The sequence below is a fragment of the Gorilla gorilla genome, chromosome 15 (assembly GCF_029281585.2).
Source record: "Gorilla gorilla gorilla isolate KB3781 chromosome 15, NHGRI_mGorGor1-v2.1_pri, whole genome shotgun sequence".
Classification (NCBI taxonomy): domain Eukaryota; kingdom Metazoa; phylum Chordata; class Mammalia; order Primates; family Hominidae; genus Gorilla; species Gorilla gorilla.
In genome coordinates, this window is record NC_073239.2 from 75,042,500 (window position 1) to 75,065,887 (window position 23,388).

Below are 23,388 nucleotides of genomic sequence, written 5' to 3' on the forward strand. Positions count from 1 at the left end.
GGTATATCCATACAATTGAATACTAGTCAGCTATATATATGTGTGTGGATGTGTATGTGAGTGTGTGCATGTGTGTACATGTGTGTATGTTATATATAACAAAGAACAAACTACTGATACATACAACATGGTTGAATCTCAAAATCTTTATGCTAAGTGATCTAAGCCAGACACAAAATGGTATATACCATATGATGTCATTTGTACAAAATTCTAGAAAATGCAAACTAATCTATAGTGACCAAAGGCCAGTGGTTATCTGGGGTTGAGGACTGAAGGAGGGATGCACTGCAAAGGGGCATGAGGAATCACTGGTGGCGGGATGATGGAAATGCTCTGCGGCATGATTGTGATGGGGGTTGCATGGGTGTATACAACTCTCAAAACTCATCAAATCATAAGCTTTCAGTGGGTGCAATTTATTGTGTATAATACATACCTCAGTAAAGTTGATTCCTTAAAAACCTGACTCCTATTCAGTGGTAAATTTGCATTGAGGAGCATGATAATACCACAGCCCAAATGATCATTTTAGCCTTGATTCAGAGCCTCCTTATAGTTTTCTAAAACCCTCTAATTACTTATAATTACTCATAGATGGCAAGTCCACTTCATAAGTGGTGAAACTTCATTTCTTTGATCACAATCCAGGGTAGATGCCATATGATGTTCCTAGTGTGCTAAGGCAACCCTGTCTCCCTCGCTCCTCTCTCCAGTAAAGTACTAGAGCATCTGAATATCCATCCCATCCATACTGAAAGGCTGTTTAACTGTACATGATACTTCCATAGTATAAAGCTGTGCACAACCCGAGGAGTCACTTTACGTGTAGATTTTTGTCTGTTTTTAACCTTTTCGTTATAAATTATCTTTGTATTTTGTATCTTATTTCATTCATTTCAAACCTGTTCATGTAGAACAGAAGCATTTCAGACTAAATATTCATTCACTTGTTCACAGACCAGAGATAATCTTATTTTGTGTTTGTTTTATAGTATTTTGATATTATAATGTTATAATGTTTTGATACCCTTATAAGTTTTTACCAGCTTCATGTGACATGTTTTTAAAGTAATCATTGCCCAATGCATGCTGAATTTGGCCAGAAAGTAATTCAAAAATCTTGTCTGTCCACTGGAAGCCCATCCCTTATTATCTTCTCTCCTTCCTATAGCATATTACACAGGAAATCCCAGCTACATGTCAACTACAACCTGTATGCCAATCTATAGAGTGCAACTCCCAGAATTACATCCAGAGCAAAGGCCCAGACCAACTTACAAGTTTTCAATGACATATCCCCAAAACTAGTATTTGTACCGGTTTTTCTGACTCTTAAACCTAACATCTGCCACACTGAAGGAATCAATGGGCCTAGCTGTTAAAGACCAGGAGCATTTTAGAGAAGAGTTTCCTTGGAGAAGAGATTAATTCACCTCAGGTCAAGGGAATAAGGCCTCAAGGAGTCACTGAGAGCTTAATAGCATCTCCCCTGACAAGAGGAGAGGGACAGACTGGGGAGCTTCCCTGTCGATGTGGAAGGAAGTGCTGAGCTGAGGAGCGGCCTGCATCCTCCAAGTCTCTCACCACAAGCACAGGCCATGAATAAGAGAGAGTGAGCATGGAGTGGTCTGGCCACCCTAGCTGCTGAAATGAAATCGTGTTTGACAAGGTAATGCAGCCACAAGTCTGAACAGAAAAATCACGGGACTGCCCAACTGCTCACCCACAAGCAGGGGAAGAACTTCCCCTAGGTAACAGATGCCCAAAGGACAGAGCGGAACAAAAAATGCATTTGTTCTTCGACTCTGTCCCATGGTGCTGCTTGTCCAGCATCCTGGTTACACGTATCTCCTCCCTGTGCGGATGTCCTCCTAAAGCCTACAACTGTCTGACAACTGGGAAGGAAAAACTGAATTTCTTCCAAACATCAGGCAACTGTGCTCATAATAGGCAGCTGGAGACTGTTTGGAGCCTGGCTACTTAAGGGCATAAATATAAACTCATTGAAGAAATAAGTGATAATTTTTAATTTTTAATTATCAGTTATTTCTTCAGTGAGTTTATACGTATATTCTTAACCACCCATAAATGTAGAAACCACCCATAAACAAAGAAAATCCATTTTTCTTTACAATAGATGGCAATGAAAGAAGGCTGTCATCTGAGAAATATAAAAGGAGGGGAGAAGGGAGGAAAAGGGAAATACACATGACTCTTACCCAGGCCTTGATTCTGCTGTTCCCACTCGAGGGCATCTGGCACCTGGTAGGTAGCTCCCTCCAACAGGTCCATGTTTCCCTCCTCTAAGCCTGGTTCCTGGGATGTGATACCAGGGAGGGTAAAACCTGGCAGCTCAGTGTCAGCATCCAAGCCCTCATCCAGTGAGTCTGCATCTTTATCTTCCTCATCTTCTTCCTCATCTTCCTCTTCTTCATCTTCATCTTCTTCGTCCTCTTCATCCTCATCTTCTTCTCCCTCTAGGCAAAAAGAAATCAAAGGGAAGCATAAACATATAATGAGTTTATGCTGAAACAAATGAATCCTTGGAAATGATCCAAACACTACGAAATTATTGTTTGGCCTTTTGAAACACATCTTTATAGCCAAAGTCAGACAGTGTGAACTTTGCAGGATTACACACCCACCATATGTCCTAGAGTTTAAACTTTCAAAACCATAGTTATGTCAGATAAGTATCAGGTATTATGTTTACTGGGAGTCAAAGTTCAAGTAATATGATTTGTTATTAAAGTTATTTATATTTACAAGGGTAGTAAACATCCCCTTGCTGTTTTCTGGAGATCATTAAAAGTTTATCAGTTAGCACACGGTGAAATACTAACAGAACTTAAAAGGAGCTGTTCCCATCCCTTTATAGCTCATAATGTTAAAGGAGACAAGTCATTATTTTGGCCCGGCTTTTTCTATTCATCCACATCAGTGAGTAGAACTCACAACAATGGTAAGTGAGGAGCACATAAATTCACTCTTGGATCTTGTTCTCTCTAAGGAAGAGTAATCCAAGAAACTGGAAATAATTACATCAACATTCTCAATCCAACTCTAAAGGAATTGGGAAATGGGATATTCACCAGGAGTGGTCAGAAAGGCAACACATTAAAAATTACCATTATCTTCATTGTAAGAGTTAACATTCACAATTCGTTGTTTTCTTGATTTATTTTTTTTATTTTTTATTTATTTATTTATTTATTTTTGAGATGGAGTCTTGCTCTGTCACTCAGGCTGGAGTGCAGTGGCATGATCATGGTTCACCACAGTCTCAAACTCCTGGACTCAAGCAATCCTCCTCCCTCGGCCTCCCACAATGCTAGTATTATAGGTGTGAGCCATGGCACTTCACCACAAGTTGTCATTTTCAATGCTCCAAGTGGAGTGGGTTTAAGGAACATATGATTCCCAATTTCATTTTGTTTCACCAATGTTAATTTCCTAGCAATACTTCAAGGCCCCATCCTCACCATGGATGCACCCCTGAAGCCCCTGGTAAGTGCCCACAAAGTTCACAGAAGGCCTTCCCTTTGCTCTCTCTCCTTGACTCTCGGCACTGCAGTTACTGCAACAGGTAATTCTCCTCCTATGGTGGAGAAAAGAAGGGAAGAAGAACAACTGGAGCCACCCAAGAATTTTGAGACTCTCCTTTTCTGCTTCTACACAACTTTCTCCACACATACTACCTTTCCTCTATCATTCAGAGGCTTTTTAACTTTTAAAAAAATCACCTTTAATTTTTTTTATTCTTATATGTCCTTTAACTTTGTAGGATTAATGTCTGTCACTATTCTAAAAATTCAACAAATATGTATCAACCCCCTAACGGGTGCTGTTGCAGACACTAGGGATAAAGCAATAATGTCTCTGCCTTCATGGAGCCCATATGCCACTCAGGGAGACTCACAGCAAACAAACAGATATACCAATAGACAGGTGACTCTACACTCTCATTAAAACTGGCAAGAAGATAGAAAATGCCAGGCACTGCTATTTTAGAAAGGGTGATTAAAGAAAGCTTTTCTGACAAGGTAAAGTTTGAACAGAGGCCATACCAAAATAATGAATTCTCTTGTTTAATTTAAGTCAACATCTACAGGAAGAGCATTCCCAGTGGAGGAAATGGCAAGGACCTAAACCTTGAGGCAGGCGTGGCCTTGCTGTGTTCAAACAATGGCAAAGAAGCCTGGGCTGGGAAGGACATGGCAAATACAGGAAATGAGGTAGGAAGAAGTAGGCAGGGGCCAGATCTGACTTTTTTTTTTTTTCAAGTCTTTTATTTATTTCAATAGGTTTTTTTGGGAACAGGTAGTTCTGACTTATATTTTTAAAGAATGACTCTAGCAGCAGGGTGGAGAACAGGCTATATCAAAGCAAGAGATGAAAAAAGAAGGCTGACAAGGAGTCCACTTAAAAATCAGGAATAGATTATGGTGCTTTGGACTAGGGTAAGAGGAGAGAGGTAGTCAGATCTGGGATGTAATTTCAAGGTAGAACCCTGCTGATAAGTACAATGTGAGATGCAGGAGGAAGATCCCACATGACTGAAAACGGGACCTAAAAGATAAAGAGTCAAAACAAGAATTTGCATTTGAGATATAGTAACTGTGTGATGGCCTATGGCATGCAAGGGAATGTAGGAAGTCTAGGGAAGTTTCAAAGCTAGAGATAAAAGTTTGGGAATTGTCAATTTATTAATAATATTCAAAGCCTTGAGACTGGCTGAGATTATCAAGAAGGTGAATATAGACAGAAAGGGAAATGGTCCAGACCACATTCCCGGGCAAAGCCACCACTTGGAGGGTGACCAGCAGAGGAAGATCCACACAGGAAACAGAAGTAACCACCAGGGTGGGAGAAAATCCAAGAAGTGTATGGTGTCAGGGAAGGCAAATGAAGAAAGCGTCTCCAAGGGTCCGAGTAAGAGACTGAGGGTGTCCCTCTGGCTTGGACATTGGGAGGGCACGGGTGACCTTGACAAAAGTTGTTTCGGAGGAATGACATGGACAAAGGCCAGGTTGGAGTGGTTCAAAAAAAGATTAGAAAAGAAGACACAACAAACAAACAAAAAATTCTTACCAGAAATTTGGCTAAAAGGAGAACAGAGAAAATAGGGGGCAGGTGGAGAGAGACACAGGGTCAAGGGTAGCGTCTTAAAATAGAATATAGAAAATAGAACCTGCTTGTAAGTTAATGGGTCAGATCTCATCGAAAGGGGCAATCAATGAGGCAGGAAAGACAGAAGCAGCTGCGGGAGAATATCCTGGGAGACACGGTATTATACAGTGGCTGCATGCATAGACTCTGAAGCCACACAAATTTATTATGGCTGTGTGATTTTTGCACACATTGCTGAATTTTGCTGTGCCTCAACCTCTTCATCTGTAAAACTGATATTATTCCTACCTCACAAGGCTGTTGTAAGGATTTCATTAGTTAATTTATAAGGTACTTAAAACTAAGCCTGGTGCATACTGGACAGGTTGCCTTCTTCATAATGACTAAAAGAAGACAAGGTCCAGTGCACAGGCTGGTTTGGATACATCCTCCCCTGAAATGGTAGGAAAAAGGGAAGGCAGAGAAACAGGCATGGTGCAGGAAGGTGGGTAGATTTGGTGGGTAGGGGATCTTTATATTTCTTTTATTCTCAGTCAAATAAAAAAACTGGAAAGGAAAAGAGAAATGGTGGTTTGAGGCGAGAGGAAAAAGCGTGAAATAGTCGTCTTGGAGAGTGGGCGAGTACATTCTCAGAGAAATGGGGCAGGACTGCCAGGCAGCTCTCTAGGCCCACTTCAGATGTGACATCATATATCTAAAGTGAGACCTGTTAAGATGGTTGTGAGTTTTTCTCAAGCCACATTCAGCTGCTTGGGCGCAGGCATGGGTGGAGAGGTGAGTAGGCACAGAGATTTAACCAGCAGCAAGTTTTACCAGGAGAGCTCAATTGAGAGTGTGAGGGATAGAGAGAGGGTAAGAAAGGGTACTGATTGTGTGTGAAGGAGTAATTATAAAGATGGACCACGGACTCTAATTAAAGAGAAGTTGAAAAAGAGGCTGGATAGAGGAAACATGATGGAAATTTAGATTATTAGGAAAACTATCAGGAACCATTAAAACTACCTGAGGACTTCCATGTCTTTATTTTAGATTCTTGACAGGTGTTTTCTCCTCCTCTTGGGGGTGGATCCGAAAGGAGTGGCACCCCTTCCTTCTCCTGGAGTGCCCCTGCCTGTACCCCCAAGACCAAGACCATAGCTTCACAATGTAGCAGGGACTCCTGGCCATCCCTCAAAAGTGACTGTTTCTGTGCTAGAAAATTGAAAAACAGCAAGGGCCACAAGTGAACCAGAGTGCAGAGTGAGGCAGAATCAGTGAGTCAGAGTGATGACGTGGGGCCTCCATGCTAAGGCAGAAAGAAAAACAAGCAGACAGACATCCAGAGGAAAAGCCAAAGATGTTGACCAGAAGGATTAAGCTGTGGGACACTAAGGCCCACATCACCTGCCGCCTGTGTAGTGGGCACCTCATTGATGCAACCAGGGTGACCAAGTGTCTGCACACATTCTGTAGGGGTTGCCTGGTAAAGTATTTGTAAGAGAACAACACCTGCCCCGCATGTAGGACTGTGATGCGTCACACTCACTCACTGCAGTACATCAGTTATGAGAGCACCATACATGAGACTGTTTACAAATTGGTATCAGGTCTCCAAGAAGCAGAAATGAAAACAGAGAATTCTGTCACAAATTGGGCATGGAAGTGCCTAGAGACATCAAAGGGGATACTTGTTCCACAAAACAACACTTAGATTTCCATCAGAATGGTGAAATGAAAGCAGAAGACAGTTCAAACAAAGAGACCAAAAAAGAGAAAAAGGAAAAGGACAATGATTTTCACAGAAGTGATGAGCAGGAAAGCAACAGCAGCAAGTTGTGGGGACTGAAAAGGAAATGCATCTGCTGCATAGCCCAAGCAATGGTCTGACATCTAAAGAAGTTCACTGCCAAAAATCTTAACCTTTTGTCCTTCAATGAGGTAATAGTCAATCCATAAAGAGAAACTCAAGCAAGTCAATTCTTAGGTAAAAATGACATTTCTAAAATTCTTTGGGTTTTTTTTTTTTTTTCACAACTTTGTCTGGAGATTTTAACCAGAAAAAAATCTCAATTTGTTTTGCCTGCCCTGCCCGGTAGCATGATAGAAAACAGCAGTGAGGATTGTGAAAAGCCCAGACACCATGAACATGAAGAACCCACCATTAATAGAAGAGAAAATGGGGGAGAGGGTGTGGAGAGGAGGGCAGGTGATGAAACTGTTTTAAAATACGTTAAAGATATTCCTCACAAAGAAGAAGTCTGTTCTTTAATTTCACAAATGGATGGGTAGGTAGGTGGGTTGAAGGAGGGATGGGTGAATGAAGGAGAGAGAGAGAGAGAGAGAATGCTTTCAAGTTGTGATAAATGCTGAGAATAAAATGAAACTTGGTGGCCTGCTGGGCTGGGTGGTGGAAGAGTGGCATGAGCACATGAGCTGAAAATCACTGGGAGCTCACCTCAAGGTGATAACATTTTGTGTGAAGATGTAAATTCTCAGCAGGAGACCAGCTCTGCACAGGTAAGAGAAGGCACTGGAGGGCCTTAGGCAGGGATACATGGTTTGGGGCAGGGTTTTAAAATATCCCTCAGGCTGTGTGGAAATGAGTTATGGGGTAGAGAAAGGAAAGCAAGAGAGGCTGATGGCAGAAGTCCCAGGAGAGAAGAACCATGGTGGTGTAGTGACAGTGGAAAAGCGGACAGACTTGACATGTGTTTTGGAGACAGCAGAGGGTGGAACGGTGGTCCCAAAGAGATAAACCCACATCTGGGCCCCTAGAACCTGCAAATGGGACCTCGTTTGGTAAAAGAATCTTTGTAGGTACAAGTAAGTTAAAGATCTTGAGATGAAATAGTCTTGGATTATCTTGGTGGACCTTAAGTACAATGACAAAAGTCCTTATAAGAGTAAGGCAGAGGTCGGGCACAGTGGCTCACACCTGTAATCCCAGCACTTTGGGAGGCCAAGGCAGGCAGATCACCTGAGGTCAGGAGCTCAAGACCAGCCTGACCAATGTGGAGAAACCTACTCTGTACTAAAAATACAAAATTAGCTGGGCATGGTGATGCATGCCTGTAATCCCAGCTACACGGGAGGCTGACGCAGGAGAATCGCTTGAACCCTGGAGGTGGAGGTTGCAGTGAGCCGAGATCGCAACATTGCACTCCAGCCTGGGCAACAAGACCAAAACTCCATCTCAAAAAAAAAAAAAAAAATAGAATAAGGCAGAGAAAGACTTGAGATACAGACACAGAGACAAAGAGAAAGTCATGTGGAGAGGGAGGCAGACACTGGAGTGATAAAGCCACAAGCTGAGGAATACTTGAGCCACTAGAAGCTGGAAGAGGCAGGAAGGATCCTCCCTGCTATGGCCTGCATGCATCCTCCAAAATTCATGTTTGGAAATTAATAGATTGGTGCCCTTATAAAAACGGCTATGGGAGTGGGCTCATGCTCTTCTGCTCTTCCACCACATGAGGATGCAGCAAGAAGACCCTTGCCAGATGCTGGTACCTTGGTCTTGGACCTCTCAGCCTCCTGAAAGATGAGGAAATAAATTTCTATTATTCATAAAACCAACCCCCACCCCGCCCCCCAAAAAAAACCCTATTTAAAGACTTTGTGGACCTTCCTCCTATAAACAGGAACTGTCTAAAAAGAGCACTATTTTTTTTTTTTTTTGAGATGTAGTCTTGCTCTGTCACCCAGGCTGGAGTGTAGTAATGTGCACACAGCACACTACAGCCTCAACCTCCTGGGTTCAAGTGATCCTCCCACCTCAGCCTCCCAAAGTACTGGATTACAGCTGTGAGCCACTGTGTCTGACCCCATTTATTTATTTTTGAAGCATTATAAAATTAATTTTAGTGTCCTTTGCTCCCCACAAACCTAAGAGGTTTGTATTGATAAAACAATTGTGACTATATAATCCTGATCTCCTAGGATCACTGTTCTCTGACCACTAGCATCCACCAAAGACAACTTGGTCCTCAACATCTTCAGCCAATCTCTTCTCTTTAAAGTACAGAATTATAAAAAAATGAAAGGAACCTCAAAAGTCAATTTACTCCATCCTATTATCTATCCCAAAGAGAGGGTTGCAGGTAAGCAAGCCTAGCCCAACAAGAAGGCTGCTACCTTTATAATGTGACTTGGAGGACACTGCTAGGGTCAACATGTCTCATAAACTCTCCCACACACACTCACGTTGGTAGAGACTTCCTTCTCCTTCTCTCTGCCCTGAAATGTCCAACATGAGATGCCTTCTTCTGAGTCAGACAATAAAACCGAGGAGTACTCTCTCTAGAAGCTTCTTATTGAATAGTATACAATTTATATTATCGTAAAGTAAGAAAGGTCCCTGATTTACATGTGGGATACAAGAGGAAAGCTTTCTCCCTGTACTACTAGCTTCACCCTCCAGCACTAAGCAACTTATAAGATTTACTATTTGTCCTTTTAATATTTACCAAATCACAGAGCTAGCCTGAGAAGACAGTCATAGAAAAAGAAAGTTTTGGTAACTGTGTGGAGAAGATAGAAGGAAGTCAGCCTTATTAGAATGAGGTTTCTCTTTTAGCCTACCTTATTCTCCCATAATCTTTTTCTGCCAGAAAAATGTTCTTTTTAGGAGCCTACAATTATTTTATAGCCATTAAACATTTTTAGTTGTATGTCACCTTTACCCTGCTTCAATTACCAATAGAACCTACTATTACAGATCAGTAACAAAAAAAGATATTATCACCTTTCTTCAAATTAGCAAAATAATGTATGTTATAGTAACTTGAACCAGAAATGTAGAAAACTATCGAATAAAGGAAAGACGGTCTTGTCCCCTGGTGTATCACCAATGACTAGTGAGTACTTGGCAATCAACGGCACTCAATAAGTATTTTTTGAATGAATGAATACGTGAATAAATGTATAAACAGTGAGATAGATGTGGTTTTTTTAAACCCAGATCTAAGGAATCACAGAGTAACACTTAATAAACAATCAGTAACACATTCCTCTGAATACCCTTGCAACCACAAAGTCAACATATAAGACCAACAGCTGTAAAACAAACCAGAGTTCATCTTCTATTCATATAAACTGAAGAGAAAATCATCTGTATTTCAGCCAGTCTTTCAATTAGTTACACCCAAAATAAATAATGATGTCATGAACATCTCTGAACACAAAGAATAATGACATGCCATAAACATTCAGCAAATAAAACTATGCCAAAAATAACAGGATCCCTAGCCCAAGAACTAAAATTAAAGAACTCAATCAAATAACACTACCAAGTTATATTTAAAGGTTTGACGGTAATGCCTGAGTTTTGCAATTTTGTTTAAATAAACCCCAAATTTTATGTTCATTCATCTGAACCCCAAATAAGAATGGGGTCAGGTAAAAGACACGTACATACAATTATTCCAAATAAAGATAGCATAGAGAAAGAAAACTGAACCTCTAAAAGGAAACAATTGGGCCGGGCACGGTGGCTCATGCCTGTAATCGCAACACTTTGGGAGGCCGAGGCAGGTGGATCATGATGAGGTCAGGAGATTGAGACCATCCTGGCCAACATGGTAAAACCCTGTCTCTACTAAAAATACAAAAATTAGCCAGGCATGGTGGCACATGCCTGTAGTCCCAGCTACTCAAGAAGCTGAGGCAGGAGAATCGCTTGAACCCAGGAGGCAGAGGTTGCAGTCAGCCGAGATCACGCCACTGCACTCCAGCCTGGGCAACAGAGTAAGACTCCAGCTCAAAAAAAAAAAAAGAAAGAAGGAAATAACTGATCTTGGTTTACTATGCATAGTAGAAACATGTGCTATGTCAATAACCAGTGATAATGCTCAAAGATGTAAAGTTATATTTGTTCTGACAATCTCTAAAAACATTGCAATCCAGGAAAGGAAGATTCAGAGAGCTCAGCCTGAAAAGTTCCTTCTAGTCATGTTACCTAGAATTGGAAAGTTCATCCACATAACCGACACTTCTTTTTCACAAGTTGACATGGCACTGATTACATCATAACCCCAAACACTAACAGCAGCCCTAGCAGCAAATGGGCAGGAAGAATGGTTTCTAAGTAATCATCTCTCTTGACAGTCAAAATCCTCCCAACAAACTGCACTGTTCCCACTCCCAAACACATAATCCACATTATGAAAAATTCCTTTTCACTCATGTTGAACCAGCGTCTCCTTAGAAGACGTGTCCCACTGAGTCCAGCATGCACAGACAGGAACAACGGGCTCCTTGCCATGGAGCTAATGGATTTTTCCATAGCATCCTTACCGAGATCAAGTCACTCGGGATTAATCTGATGCTCCTGCTAGCATGTCCACTGTCAAGAATTCCAACACCTAACAATAGTGAAAAACCTGGATGAGATGTCAGCCAAAACCCTAACTTAGGTGTTCAGACAGTTAGATGGTTCCGCATGCAAGAGGGACTGGGACATGGTTCAATTTCTGACTGCTGTGCTTGAGGAGAACTGAAACAGTTGAGAATAAAACTAAGAAACATTAAACAGAAATGTCAGAGAACAGTGCCACATGGCCAAGAGATGCTTAGTGATATTAAATAGTGTGTCCATAGCTCAAATAGAGAAATGTCCTGTTGCAAGTGGCAGGCAGACAAAATGTGTCTACACGGTACCCTCTCTTAGCCAACTTTATCTGTCTGGCAGATCTCTGACAATCTCTTAACAGCTGTTCAAAGCCCACGACGATACTTTGTACTTACATGGGGCTTTCCTTCCAAGAGACTCAAACGGCTTTTCAGGCTTTATTCTCCAAACTTACATTGTTAGCTAACAGGGAACAAGCTTTATAAGTTTTGTTTTACTTACAGGTTACTTGCTAGGTGAAAAAAAAAAAACTACCTTGGATGCTCAAATATCACCGCAGAGGCTTAAATGAGCTTGTGCAAACCCAGAATTTTTGCCTCTCTGGATCAGACCTGTTTTCTTTATTCATTGTAAATATTTCTGTCTAGGGTTACCAAAATCGAGAGTCTTCATTTTGTTCAGGACCAGAGCCATGGGTTAACTCTCAACAAAATCAATAAAATATATGGGAAAAATTTTGCCCTATGACCCTGAGTAATTTTAGTAATCTGACTCTGCTACAAACATGTGTCATTTAATAGGCAGTTCCCACCAAAGGTGCTCAGTTTCTCTAACTGCATTTTTATCACAGCTTTGACTTTTTTAGATCTCCAGAAGATACAGAAGTAGCTAGCACTTCCAGGCTGTTACTAATGCATCAAAGATAGAAAAAACCTTGGTTGAGAATGTGTCATCCCAACAATGACAGCAGGAAGATCCAGAGCAGGAACACCTGTTCCCTAACATCTGCTGTCTAATCTTGACTTTCAAGGAGAATAGGGTCTCACCTGTATTTTCTGCCTTTTTGGAATAGCAATGATTCGTTTGAATCATCATCTTTTGCCTATTTATTCATGAGTTTTACATGTCAAATTTCTCTTTTAGTGGCTTTTTCTTCCCTTCACTAAGTTTAAAATTAAATCTAAGGAAAACAAATTAGAGGCCGGGTGCAGTGGCTCACGGCTGTAATCCCAGCACTTTGGGAGGCCAAGGCAAGTGAATCATGAGGTCAGGAGATCGAGACCATCCTGGCTAACATGGTGAAAAACTGCCTCTATTAAAAATACAAAGTTTAGCCAGGCGTAATGGTGCACACCCTTAGTCCCAGCTACTTGGGAGGCTGATGCAGGAGAATCGCTTGAACCCAGTAGGCGGAGGGTGCAGTGAGCTGAGATCACGCCATTGCACTCCAGCTTGGGCGACAGAGCAAGACTCCATCTCAAACAAACAAACAAAAAAATTAGCCCATGTTAAAAAGAAGAAGGATGCCATGAAAAGAAACAAGGTAGCTTCACCAGGCATGGACTGAGCGCATATTAGCCTTTCTCCCACTTCTCCCACGAAGGGAATGGCTCTGACACATCCCAGTGGCATCTTTCTCAAAGAAGAAACATTTGTAGGCATACATTTTCCTGGTAACTCTTATGCCAATAACAATCAAAAGCCATTGTTTCCACCTATAAAGTGACTGAAGCCCTAGAAATGACACTGCTTTTATTTCCAGATTTTTTTTACCTTGGGCATCAAATTGGGTGCAAAACTTAAAAGCCAGAAAGAAAATATTAAATTTGTCTTGAGGATGTGCAGCGACTCTCCAGCAGATGGCTCTCCAGGATCATAAGGTTCTAAGGGATACCAGAATTTTCTGAAATAACTACCACAAAATCCAGCAACTCACAAAGTTAAGCTGACTTAGAATACATAGAATTTCATTACATTTCTAAAATGGAAATATTCCTGCCAAGTGCTTTTACATTTTTATCATGTAATATGAGATATATATCAGACTATATACATATACCATATTTATCTTATTAAGCTTCATAGTGAAATGAACCCCAGAGAACTCACTATTCAATTTAAGGACTAGTAAGTTATTAATACTGTTACACCTATCTGCATATTCTTCTTAACATCCTTCTTCCCCTTAAAGCCATACAAAGTTACTGACTGCTATATTTGGGGACTTTCTTTCCATTCAAAATTATGGTTTTAAGTTTTGCACATCTTGTTGTACAAAACACTAGTTTATTAATTTTCACTGATATATGCTGTTCATTATGCATATATGTCACAATTTGTTTATCCCCATGTCAAGGAAGATTTCGGGTATTTGGTTGTTGCTAATTTTTTTTTGCTGTTATGAATAGTGCTGCTTGAACACTCATATATGATCTCTAGTATATTTGTTCAAGGCTTTGTCTAGGGTACATTCCTAAAAGTGGAATTGCTAGGTTAAAAGGAATACAAGTGTTCAACATCCTAATGTCTAGATAAATGTCCCTAGCTCCACATCCTCATCAACCTTTGGCACTGTCAAACATTTAATTTCTTTTCATTCCAGTGTGTATAAAATGATGTCACTCCAGATGTCATTTGCACTTTCTTAATGACTAATGAGGTTGTGTATCCATTCAGTATCTGTGTGAGAAGCCTACTCATGTCTTTCACTCATCTTTCTATTGGGCTGTCTGTCATTTTTCTGATGATTCTCTTAGAGTTCTTTCTATCCTGGACATCAATCCTTTATCAGTTATATGGATTACAAATATTTTTGCTAATTTTAGAAGCTGTATTTTCACTTTCTAGCATCCTTTTATAAAAGGTTTTAGTTTTAATATCACTGAATTTATCAGGATTTTTATGGTTAGCAATTTTTGTGTCATATCTAAGAAAACTTTATTGTGAGGTCAGAAAAATATTCTACAATTTTAGTCAGTTTAAGTTTTGCCATTACATCTGTTTTTAAACCACATAGAACTGATTTTTGTGTAGGATGTGGCTTCAATATAGTTTTTTCTATATGGACAACCAATTGTCCCAGAACTTTTTGTTTGTTTTAAATGCTTTCCCATCACTCTGCAGTGCAATTTTCATCACATGTCAAGGACCCTCTATAGCAGTGTGTTTCCATGCCTATTCTGCTTCACTGGCCACTTTGACTATTCCTGTCCATGTCCTCCTTGTCCAAATATATAATTACACAGTAAGAGCTTTATAAATCTTAATATCTGTTAGGGTATTTACAGACACCTTCCTTCCATTTCTTTTTCTTCTTTAGGAGTACACTGGCTATTTCTTGGCCTATTGCTCTTCCATACAAATTTTATCAAAAGTTTACTAAGCTGTTCTGAATTAATCGCTTCCCACTAAGTCCCCACCTCGACACACGGGGGATTACAATTCAAGATGAGATTTGGGTGGGGACACAGAGCCAAACCGTATCAATAGCTTAAGGTGGAAGTTACTTAGCTCATTAATTTTCATCCTCTCCTCTTTTCTAAGCTTTTGGGTTTTATTTTTTAAGTTGATAATTGTATATATTTATCATGTCCAACGTGATGTTTTGAAGTATATATGTATTGTGGAGTGACTAAATCTAACTAACATATGCATTACCTCACAAAGTTATTTTCTGTGCTGAGAACGTTTAACATCCACTCTCAGCATTTATCAAGAATACGATATGTTGTTATTAACTATAGTCACCATGTTATACAATAACAGAAACTTTTTTATTTTTTAAAGTGAACAAACTCACTGAGGGAGCTTTCTAAAGGTTAAAAATTTCCCATTATATAATCCTTCATCTTCACCCCACAAGTCTGATATATTTTCTCTGAGTCACTTCCAAATATTTTGATTTTCGATTATAATTTCTTCTTTGATCCACAAGTTATTTAGAAGTAGTTTTTTTCATTTTCAAAAGTATGGGGCAATTTATCTTTTTCATTATTAATGTCTAACCTAATTGCACAACCATCAGAGAATACAGCCCGCATGATATCAATCCTTTAAAATTTGTTGAGATTTTTTTTTTTTAATTTTTGAGATGGAGTCCACTTTGTCACCCAGGCTGGAGTGCAATGGTGCCATCTCGGCTCACTGCAACCTCCACCTCCCGGGTTCAAGTGATTCTCCTGCCTCAGCCTCCCAAGTAGTTGGAATTACAGGTGCACACACACCACGCCCAGCTAATTTTTTTTATTACAGGTGCACACCACCATGCCCGGCTAATTTTTAGGAGAGACGGGGTTTTACCATATTGGCCAGGCTGCTCTTGAGCTCCTGACCTCAGATGATCCACCTGCCTCAGCTTCCCAAAGTGCTGGGATTACAGGCGTGAGCCACCACGCCCAGCCAGGATTTTTTTAATGGACTGGTTTATGGCCAATTTTTATAAATATTTCATGTGTGATTGAAGATAACATATTTGCTAACAGTTGGAGACAATATTTTATATATGTCAAGGAATGCTTTTGTCTCAAATTTTATTTTGTTTGAAGATTTTAACAAATTGAATACAATACATAAGAAGGATAATATATAATAATATAAAGCTGTTTTAGTATTCAAAAACCAATGAGTATAATTCAATATAGTAACTCCTTAAAAAAGAAAACCATATCATCATCTTAAAAGGTACAGAAATACCAATGCAGAAAAAGCATTTGATAAAAATCCAATATGCACACAATGTCCAAAAAGAAAAAAACAAAATCTAAGCTTTCAGCAAACTAAGAAGGGACAACTTGATTGTGTTAGTAAGTTTGGGCTGTCATAACAAAATGCCAGAAACCAGGTGGCTTAAACAACAGAAATTTATTTTCTCACAGTTTTGGAGGTTAGAAGTCCAAGATCAAGGCACTAGCCAGGTGGGTTTCTGGTAAGGCCTCTCTTCCTGGTTTACAGATGGCCACCTTCTTGCTGTGTCCTTACATGACATTTCCTCTCTTGCAGAGACTCTAGTGTCTCTTGTTCTTCTTCCTTTTTTTTTTTTTTTTTATTTCGTTAGAGATGGTCTCAGTCTGTCACCTAGACTGAAGTGCAGTCACACAATCACACAATCAGTTCACTGCAGTCTTGAACTCCTGGGCTCAAGCAATCCTCCTACCTCAGCCTCCTGAGTAGCTAGGACTACAGGTGCATGCCACTATCTCCAGCTAATTTATTTCATTTTTTGTAGGGATTAGGGTCTCTTCGGTGAGCAGGCTGGTCTCAAGCAATCCTTCTGCCTTCGCCCCCCTAAAGTTCTGGGATTAAAGGCATAAGCTACCCTTCCCAGCCCTCTTTCTCTTTTTATAAGGACACCAGTCCTGTTGGATTTGGCCCCACTCTTATGACCTCATATAACTTAACTACCCCCTTACAGACCCTGTCTCCAAATACAATCACACTGGTGATTAAGTCTTCAACACATAAATTTTCTACGGACACAATTCAGTCCATAACACTGATAAAGGGTGTCAACAAGAAACCTCTGGCTAACATCATAATTAGCCCACTTGTATTTATTGTCATTATTGATATATTTGTGTTTGTTACTTTATTTTTTCCACTTTTTCTGTGCTTAATTTTTCTTTTTTTTTTTTTTTGGCTTTTTTTCTTATTCTATTTTCCCCCACTACTGGTTTAGAAATTATACATTCTACTGCCTACTGCATTTTTTCAGCTGTTACTCTTAAATTTTACCACGCATATTTAACTAACCAAAGACTGAACTTAATCACTATCTTATCACTCAATAAGAAGGGCTTTAGAGTCCTTTAACCCTGGCTATATCTTCCCAATTTATTTTATTGTCCACTATTTTAGCTCTGTCCTTCTTACTCCATAAATTAGAAATTATATTTTATACAGAGTGCTTATGATTTATGTACATATTTACCAATTTATTTGTTCACTATTTCTTCTCGCATCTCAGTCCCTCTTCTAGAATTATCTTTCTTCTTCTCTAAATGCAATGCCTTCATAAGTTCCTTTTCTAAAATCTGTTGCCAGTATTTTTGCCTTTGTTCTTTAAAAGTAGAGGCACATATTTCTAGGTTATTCGTTAATTTCTCTTAATTCATTAAAGAGATTCTCCCGTCTTCTGGTTTCCAATTCCACCATTGCTGCTAAGTCTGCTCTCAGTCTAAATTTTGTTCCTTTGTAGGTAATCTTTTTCCCCCGGCTTTTTTCCTTTAAATCTGGATCTTCAGATTTCTCTCTTTGTCTTCATTGTTCTTTCATTTCATTACAATGTATCTTGTTGAGCATTTTTATTTTTAACTTTTTTTATTGATGTAGAACAAACAAAAAGTTGACAAACCATAAGTCTACAACTTAATAAGCTATTACATCGTGAACCAGCATATTCACAACCCAGATTCTTTTTTAAAAAAGCAACATCCTATTGTACCAGAAGCCCCCTTCATACCACCATCATTACCCCAAAGGTAAGCACTGTTCTGACTTCTAACACCATGGATTGGGTTTGGGTTTTTGAAATTTCTATAAATGGAATTATATTGTATGCATTTCTTAGTGTCTAGCTTCTTTCACTGCAAGATCAACCCCTATATTGCTGCATGTGGCAATCATCCATTCATATTTAGCACCATGTAGTTTTCCATTGTATTAACATAGCACAACTTATTTGTCTATTCTGCTGGTGATGATTAGAATCTAGGTTATTTCAAGATTTTTGCTTTTTCAAATAATCAGTGTTGCTGTTAACACTCCTGTACATCTTTTGGTGTGCTTGTGTTTGCATTTTTGATGGTTTATTTATCTTGTGTGATACATGTGTTTCCTATGTCCATGGATTCATATTTTATCACAGTTTTGGAAAAATTTTCAGCCATTACCACTGTGAATCCTATCCCTCTGTTATCTCCATCTCTTCCATTCTGTCTATTTTCTCCTGCTGGGTATCTGATTAGATAAGTGAGAAGTTTTCACTCTACCCTCCATAAAGCTTAGCTTTTCTTTCATGTTCTCTCACTTGTCTCTTTGTGCTACACTCTCTATAATGTCTTCAAATTGATCTTCCAGTTCATTAATTTTCTCTTTTGGATTATTTAACCTGTCATTGAGGCTTTTTTCCCAAAAAATTATATTTATATTTCTAAATTATATTTATATTTCTAAATATTTATATTTCTAAATGTTCTATTTGGTTATTTTTTAAAATCTGCTGGGTCATTTTTGATAGTGTTTTATTACCTCCTCATTTTTGTGACTTTTTTTAATTTCTTTAAAGCTTTTATAAATGGTTATTTTATATCTATGTCTGGATAGTTTTAATAACAAAGGTCCTGAGTAAAGAGTAAGCCAATCTTACTTGGCTTTGTCTTTTCTGCTGACTGTCAGTCATGGTGGCTCATTTCCTTGTTAATTTGTTGATATTTTATTACAACACATTTATTTTATTCCTCACATTTGCTTGGTTCTAATCTGTGGGAAACCTATGGGACTCTATTGGACATGATTTTTTCCAGAGAGAATTTACATTTCCTTCTGTGGGAAGTCAGGGTGTGATACAAACCTGGAACTACTTTATTTTATTCCCCTTACACAGGCTTAATGTGGAAATTTTAGTCCAGGTTCCTCATCTTACTACTGGCTCAAGTGTAGACACCTAGTACAACAATGATATCACTATTTGTCCTAGAGCACCGTTACCTCTTCCTTGCAGTTAATTCCTTGGGTTTCAGCCCATCTTTGGAATACACCAAGCCAGAAAGCACAATCCTTGAAAATTTTTCTGACTACTTGTAATCCCATTAATTTATTAAGGCATATGTTTTACCCAAGATCTAGTCATTTTGCTATGTCAAGACCCATTAGTTTTCTGTCAGAATCTGAAATCCAAATAAGGTACTTTTCAAGGGCATCCATATTCAAAATCATCCATTTTATCTACTGTAAATAGGTCCAACGAGCTGAGTGAGAGTTTTTATTTGTTTTTCAAACTCCATTTTTAAATTCTCCAATTTCAAATACTCATAAGAGAATCTGTAATCTGGGTATATTTTAAAATTAGATCAAATCTGAAATGTTATTATTAAATATTACCTTCTAATAGAGAACCAAGAAATAAAGCTGCACACCTACAACCATCTGATCTTCAATAAAGTCAACAATAACAAGCAATGGAGAAAGGACTCACTATTCAATAAATGATGCTGGGATAGCTGGCTAGCCAAATGCAGAAGATTGAAACCGGTCCCCTAACTTTCACTATGTACAAAAATTAACTCAAGATGGATTAAAGACTTAAATGTAAGACATAAAACTATAAAAATCCTAGAAGAAAATATAGAAAAAACCATTCTGGACATTGGCCTTGGCAAAGAATTTATGACTAAGTCCCCAAAAGCATTTGCAACAAAAATTAAAATTAATGAGTGGGACCTAATTAAACTTAAGAGCTTTTGCACAGCAAAAGAAACTATCAAGGGGGTAAACAGACAACCAACAGAATGGGAGAAAATATTCACAAACTATCCATTCAACAAATGTTTAATATCCAGAATCTATGAGAAATTTAAACAATTCAACAAGCAAAAAACAAACAACTCCATTAAAAATGGGCAAAGAACATGAACAAATACTTCTCAAAAGAAGACTTACGAAAAAATGCTCAACATCACTAATCATTAGAGAAATGCAAATCAAAACCACAATGAGATGTCATCTCACACCAGTCAGAATGGTTATTATTAGAAGTCAAAACATAACAGATGCTGGTGAGGTTATAGAAAAAAGGGAATGCTTGTACACTGTGGATGGGAATGCAAATTAATTCAGCCCCTGTGGAAAGCAGTTTGGAGATTTCTCAAAGAACTTAAAACAGAACTACCATTCGATTCAGCAATCCCATTTCTGGGTATACACCTAAAAAAAACAAATAATTCTACCAAAAAAACATGCACTCATATGTCCACAGCAGCACCATTCAAAATAGCAAAGGCAGGTAATCAACCAAGATGCCCAACAACGGTAGACTAACGAAAATGTGATACATATACACCATGGAATACTATGCAGCCATAAAAAATCATTTCCTATGCCACAATATGGATGTACCTAGAGGCCATCAAACTAAGTGAATTAACACAGGAACAGAAAACCAAGCATCACATGCTCTCACTTGTAAGTGGGAGCTAAACATTGAGTAAATATGAACTCAAAGAATGGAGCAACAGACACTGGGGCCTACTTGAGGGTGGAGGGTGGAAGGAGGAAGAGGAGTGAAAAACAAACTATCGAGTACTATGCTCACTACCTGAGTGATGGGATCATTCATATACCAAACCCCAGTGACACACAATTTACCCATGTAACAAACCTGTACATGTACCCCCAAACCTAAAAGTTGAAAGAAAAAAATAGACATTACCTTAAACATGTCTGTTAATTTATTCAGTTCTCTCCTTGTTAAATGCCTCATCACCATGACTTTTTAAACTCCATTATTAATCTATAAAAATTTCTTGAAAACTTTTTACTAAATTTCAAATTTTCCACTCACTGTAAAATAGTAAATATAATAATTTAAAATTTCCTCCATTGTAGCCTTAACAATATTTAGAAGGTACATTCATGAGAAAATAAAAAGGCTTGAGACAAGATAGTCCACTTCAAACACCAGTGGCAAAATGTTTTGGATTCAATTTCCATTTCAGGCAGCTGTTTAAATATTTTCTTGGCTGGGTGCAGGAGTTCACACTTGTAATTCCAACACTTTGGGAGGCCGAGGCAGGCAGACTTCTTAAGCCCAGGAGTTTGAGACGAGCCTGGGCAACATGGTGAAACCCCGTCTCTACAAAAAAATACAAAAGTTGGCTGGGTGGCGTGCTGCACATCTCTAGTCCCAGATACTCAGGAGGCTGAAGTGGGAGGATTGTCTGAGCCTGGGAAGCCAAGGCTGCAGTGAGCTATGATTGCGCCACTGTACTTTAGCCTAAACAACAGAGTGAGACCTTGTCTCAACAATAAACAAATAAATAAATAATTTTCTTATTTCATTTAGTATTACTTTCTCTGAATTTGAGGATTCTGCTCTTGATAATGGCATTGCCTATATCTGGTTAACAAGCTGAAGATACCGGTTTACATAAGTACCTTCGCATTTACTGCCCACAACAACTCCTTTTCAGCCATGAGCCCATATAATTGGTATGTTATCCATTATCTTCTATAAATCCTGCCCCAAAGTTACACTGGTAGAGCCCTGTAGCAATAATTACAAGTTCTAGAGTTCAATACTTGCTCCTTTATTTTAGAGACAGAGTTTCGCTCTGTCACCCAGGCTGGAGTACAGTAGCACAACCACAGCTCACTGCAGTCTTGAACTCCTGGGCTCAAGAGACCCTCCTGCCTCCACTTCTTGAGTAGCTGGGATTACAGGCATGAGCCACTGTGCCTGGCTTAACATCTGCTCATTAAATAACTCACTTATGATTCAGATGACAGCTTCATATATTTCCCTCTAGAAAACGAGACTACAGCAATCCTATTTCTCAAGTATGCTATAAAGAGAAACACAAAGCTATATTAATATTATATCTGTAAATTCTGAGCCATCTGGAATAATATCTTTTTTTTCAGCTAATTAGTCATCTTAAAGGACTACTTGCTTTAAGCAAACATACACAAAACTTGTATATAAAAATCCACATACACTCAAAAGATAAATTATAGGTTGGTTAGGTTGATTATTGACTATGCAAAAATATGTATGAAAGTAGATTTCCCCTTCAAAATGTAAAGCATGTCTCAACCTATCTAAAATGAGGCTTACATAATAATTTGTGGAAATATGCATTTGTTTTATCATACTTGCATGCATTTAGCTCCTTGAAAGCAGATATTTCACCTTAATCCATCTTTGTGCCCCACTTCCCAGGATCAAGCATTGTGCCTCACACAGAATAAGCACTCAGTATATGTTTACTGAATGGAAATAAACTCAACAACACCCTATCTTCCTCTTCAAAATAAATATTTAAATGCCTTTAGAACTCAAATCCAATTTTCATTAAGTTATGTCGTGTATATGTTTCATATGAGTATAACTTTTTTTTTTAAAGAGACTAGGTCTCACCCTGTCACCCAAGCTGGAGTGCACTGGTATGATCACAGTTCACTTCAGCCTCGAACTCCTGGGCTCAAGCAATCCTCCTGCCCCAGCCTCCTGAACAGCTAAGACTACAGGTACATGCCACCACACCCAGCTAATTAAAAAAAAAAAAAATTTATACAGGTGGAGTCTCACTGTGTTTCCCAGACTAGTCTCAAACTCCTGGCCTCAAGCAATCCTCCTGCCTCGGCCTCCCAAAGTGCTGGGAGAGAGCCGTTTTCCACTCACTTATTCTACTCATCAGTGTGGGCTGAGTGGTCCAGGAGGCTTCATAGAGGAGAATAAGTTTGAGCTGAACTGTTTGTTTCTTTCCTGGCCTCTTAACTTCATAGCTCCCTGTTTATGGAGCAGAGGAGCTCTGAGTATTATTTGCTATAGAAAGTGACAGAATGATCTTTTTATCATATGGGTGTATTTCTTGTGTGGTGAGAACAGTGCTATACTGCCTGGAAATGAATTATACCTTTAACTGGGGTGGAATTTTCTCTGAAGGGTGGCATGTACATGGTATTAATCATGACAACTGTTGGACTGTCACTTGCCTAGGAATTAAATGTGTGTCCTTCAACCTGTAAACAGGACAGACAGTACGTATGCAGGGGGTAGGGGCTCACTACTACTTGGTGGTGAGCCCTAGGAGAAATTTATATCTTGGTCTTGGCTCTTCTATGTGGGGGCGGGGGTGGGGAGTAGAAAATAAGTTTACCCTTTACATAGGGGGAAAAAAAAAAAGCCAAGCACTGAGGTGCCAGAAAGCCTG

At 39.1% G+C, this 23,388-nt stretch overlaps 2 protein-coding genes across 4 annotated transcripts in view; one reads left to right on the top strand and one right to left on the bottom strand.

Moving 5' to 3' along the window:
• Window positions 1-23,388, bottom strand: part of ARMH4 (armadillo like helical domain containing 4) — a 146,950-nt gene that overhangs the window by 89,019 nt on the left and 34,543 nt on the right. For 2 of the 3 annotated variants that reach the window (XM_055361904.2, XM_055361905.2), the window contains exon 5: window positions 2,223-2,480. In XM_055361904.2, the coding sequence (XP_055217879.1) occupies window positions 2,223-2,480 (258 nt within the window). Of the gene's footprint in view, window positions 1-2,222; window positions 2,481-20,889; window positions 21,309-23,388 lie in introns of those variants that run through there. The other variant, XM_055361907.2, reaches the window with a different exon arrangement.
• On the top strand, window positions 6,464-7,068 carry LOC109029517 (polycomb group RING finger protein 3). Its single transcript, XM_055361961.2, is given in 2 exon segments — window positions 6,464-6,740; window positions 6,743-7,068. Coding segments are annotated over 2 exon segments (597 nt in total). The 5' UTR covers window positions 6,464-6,469.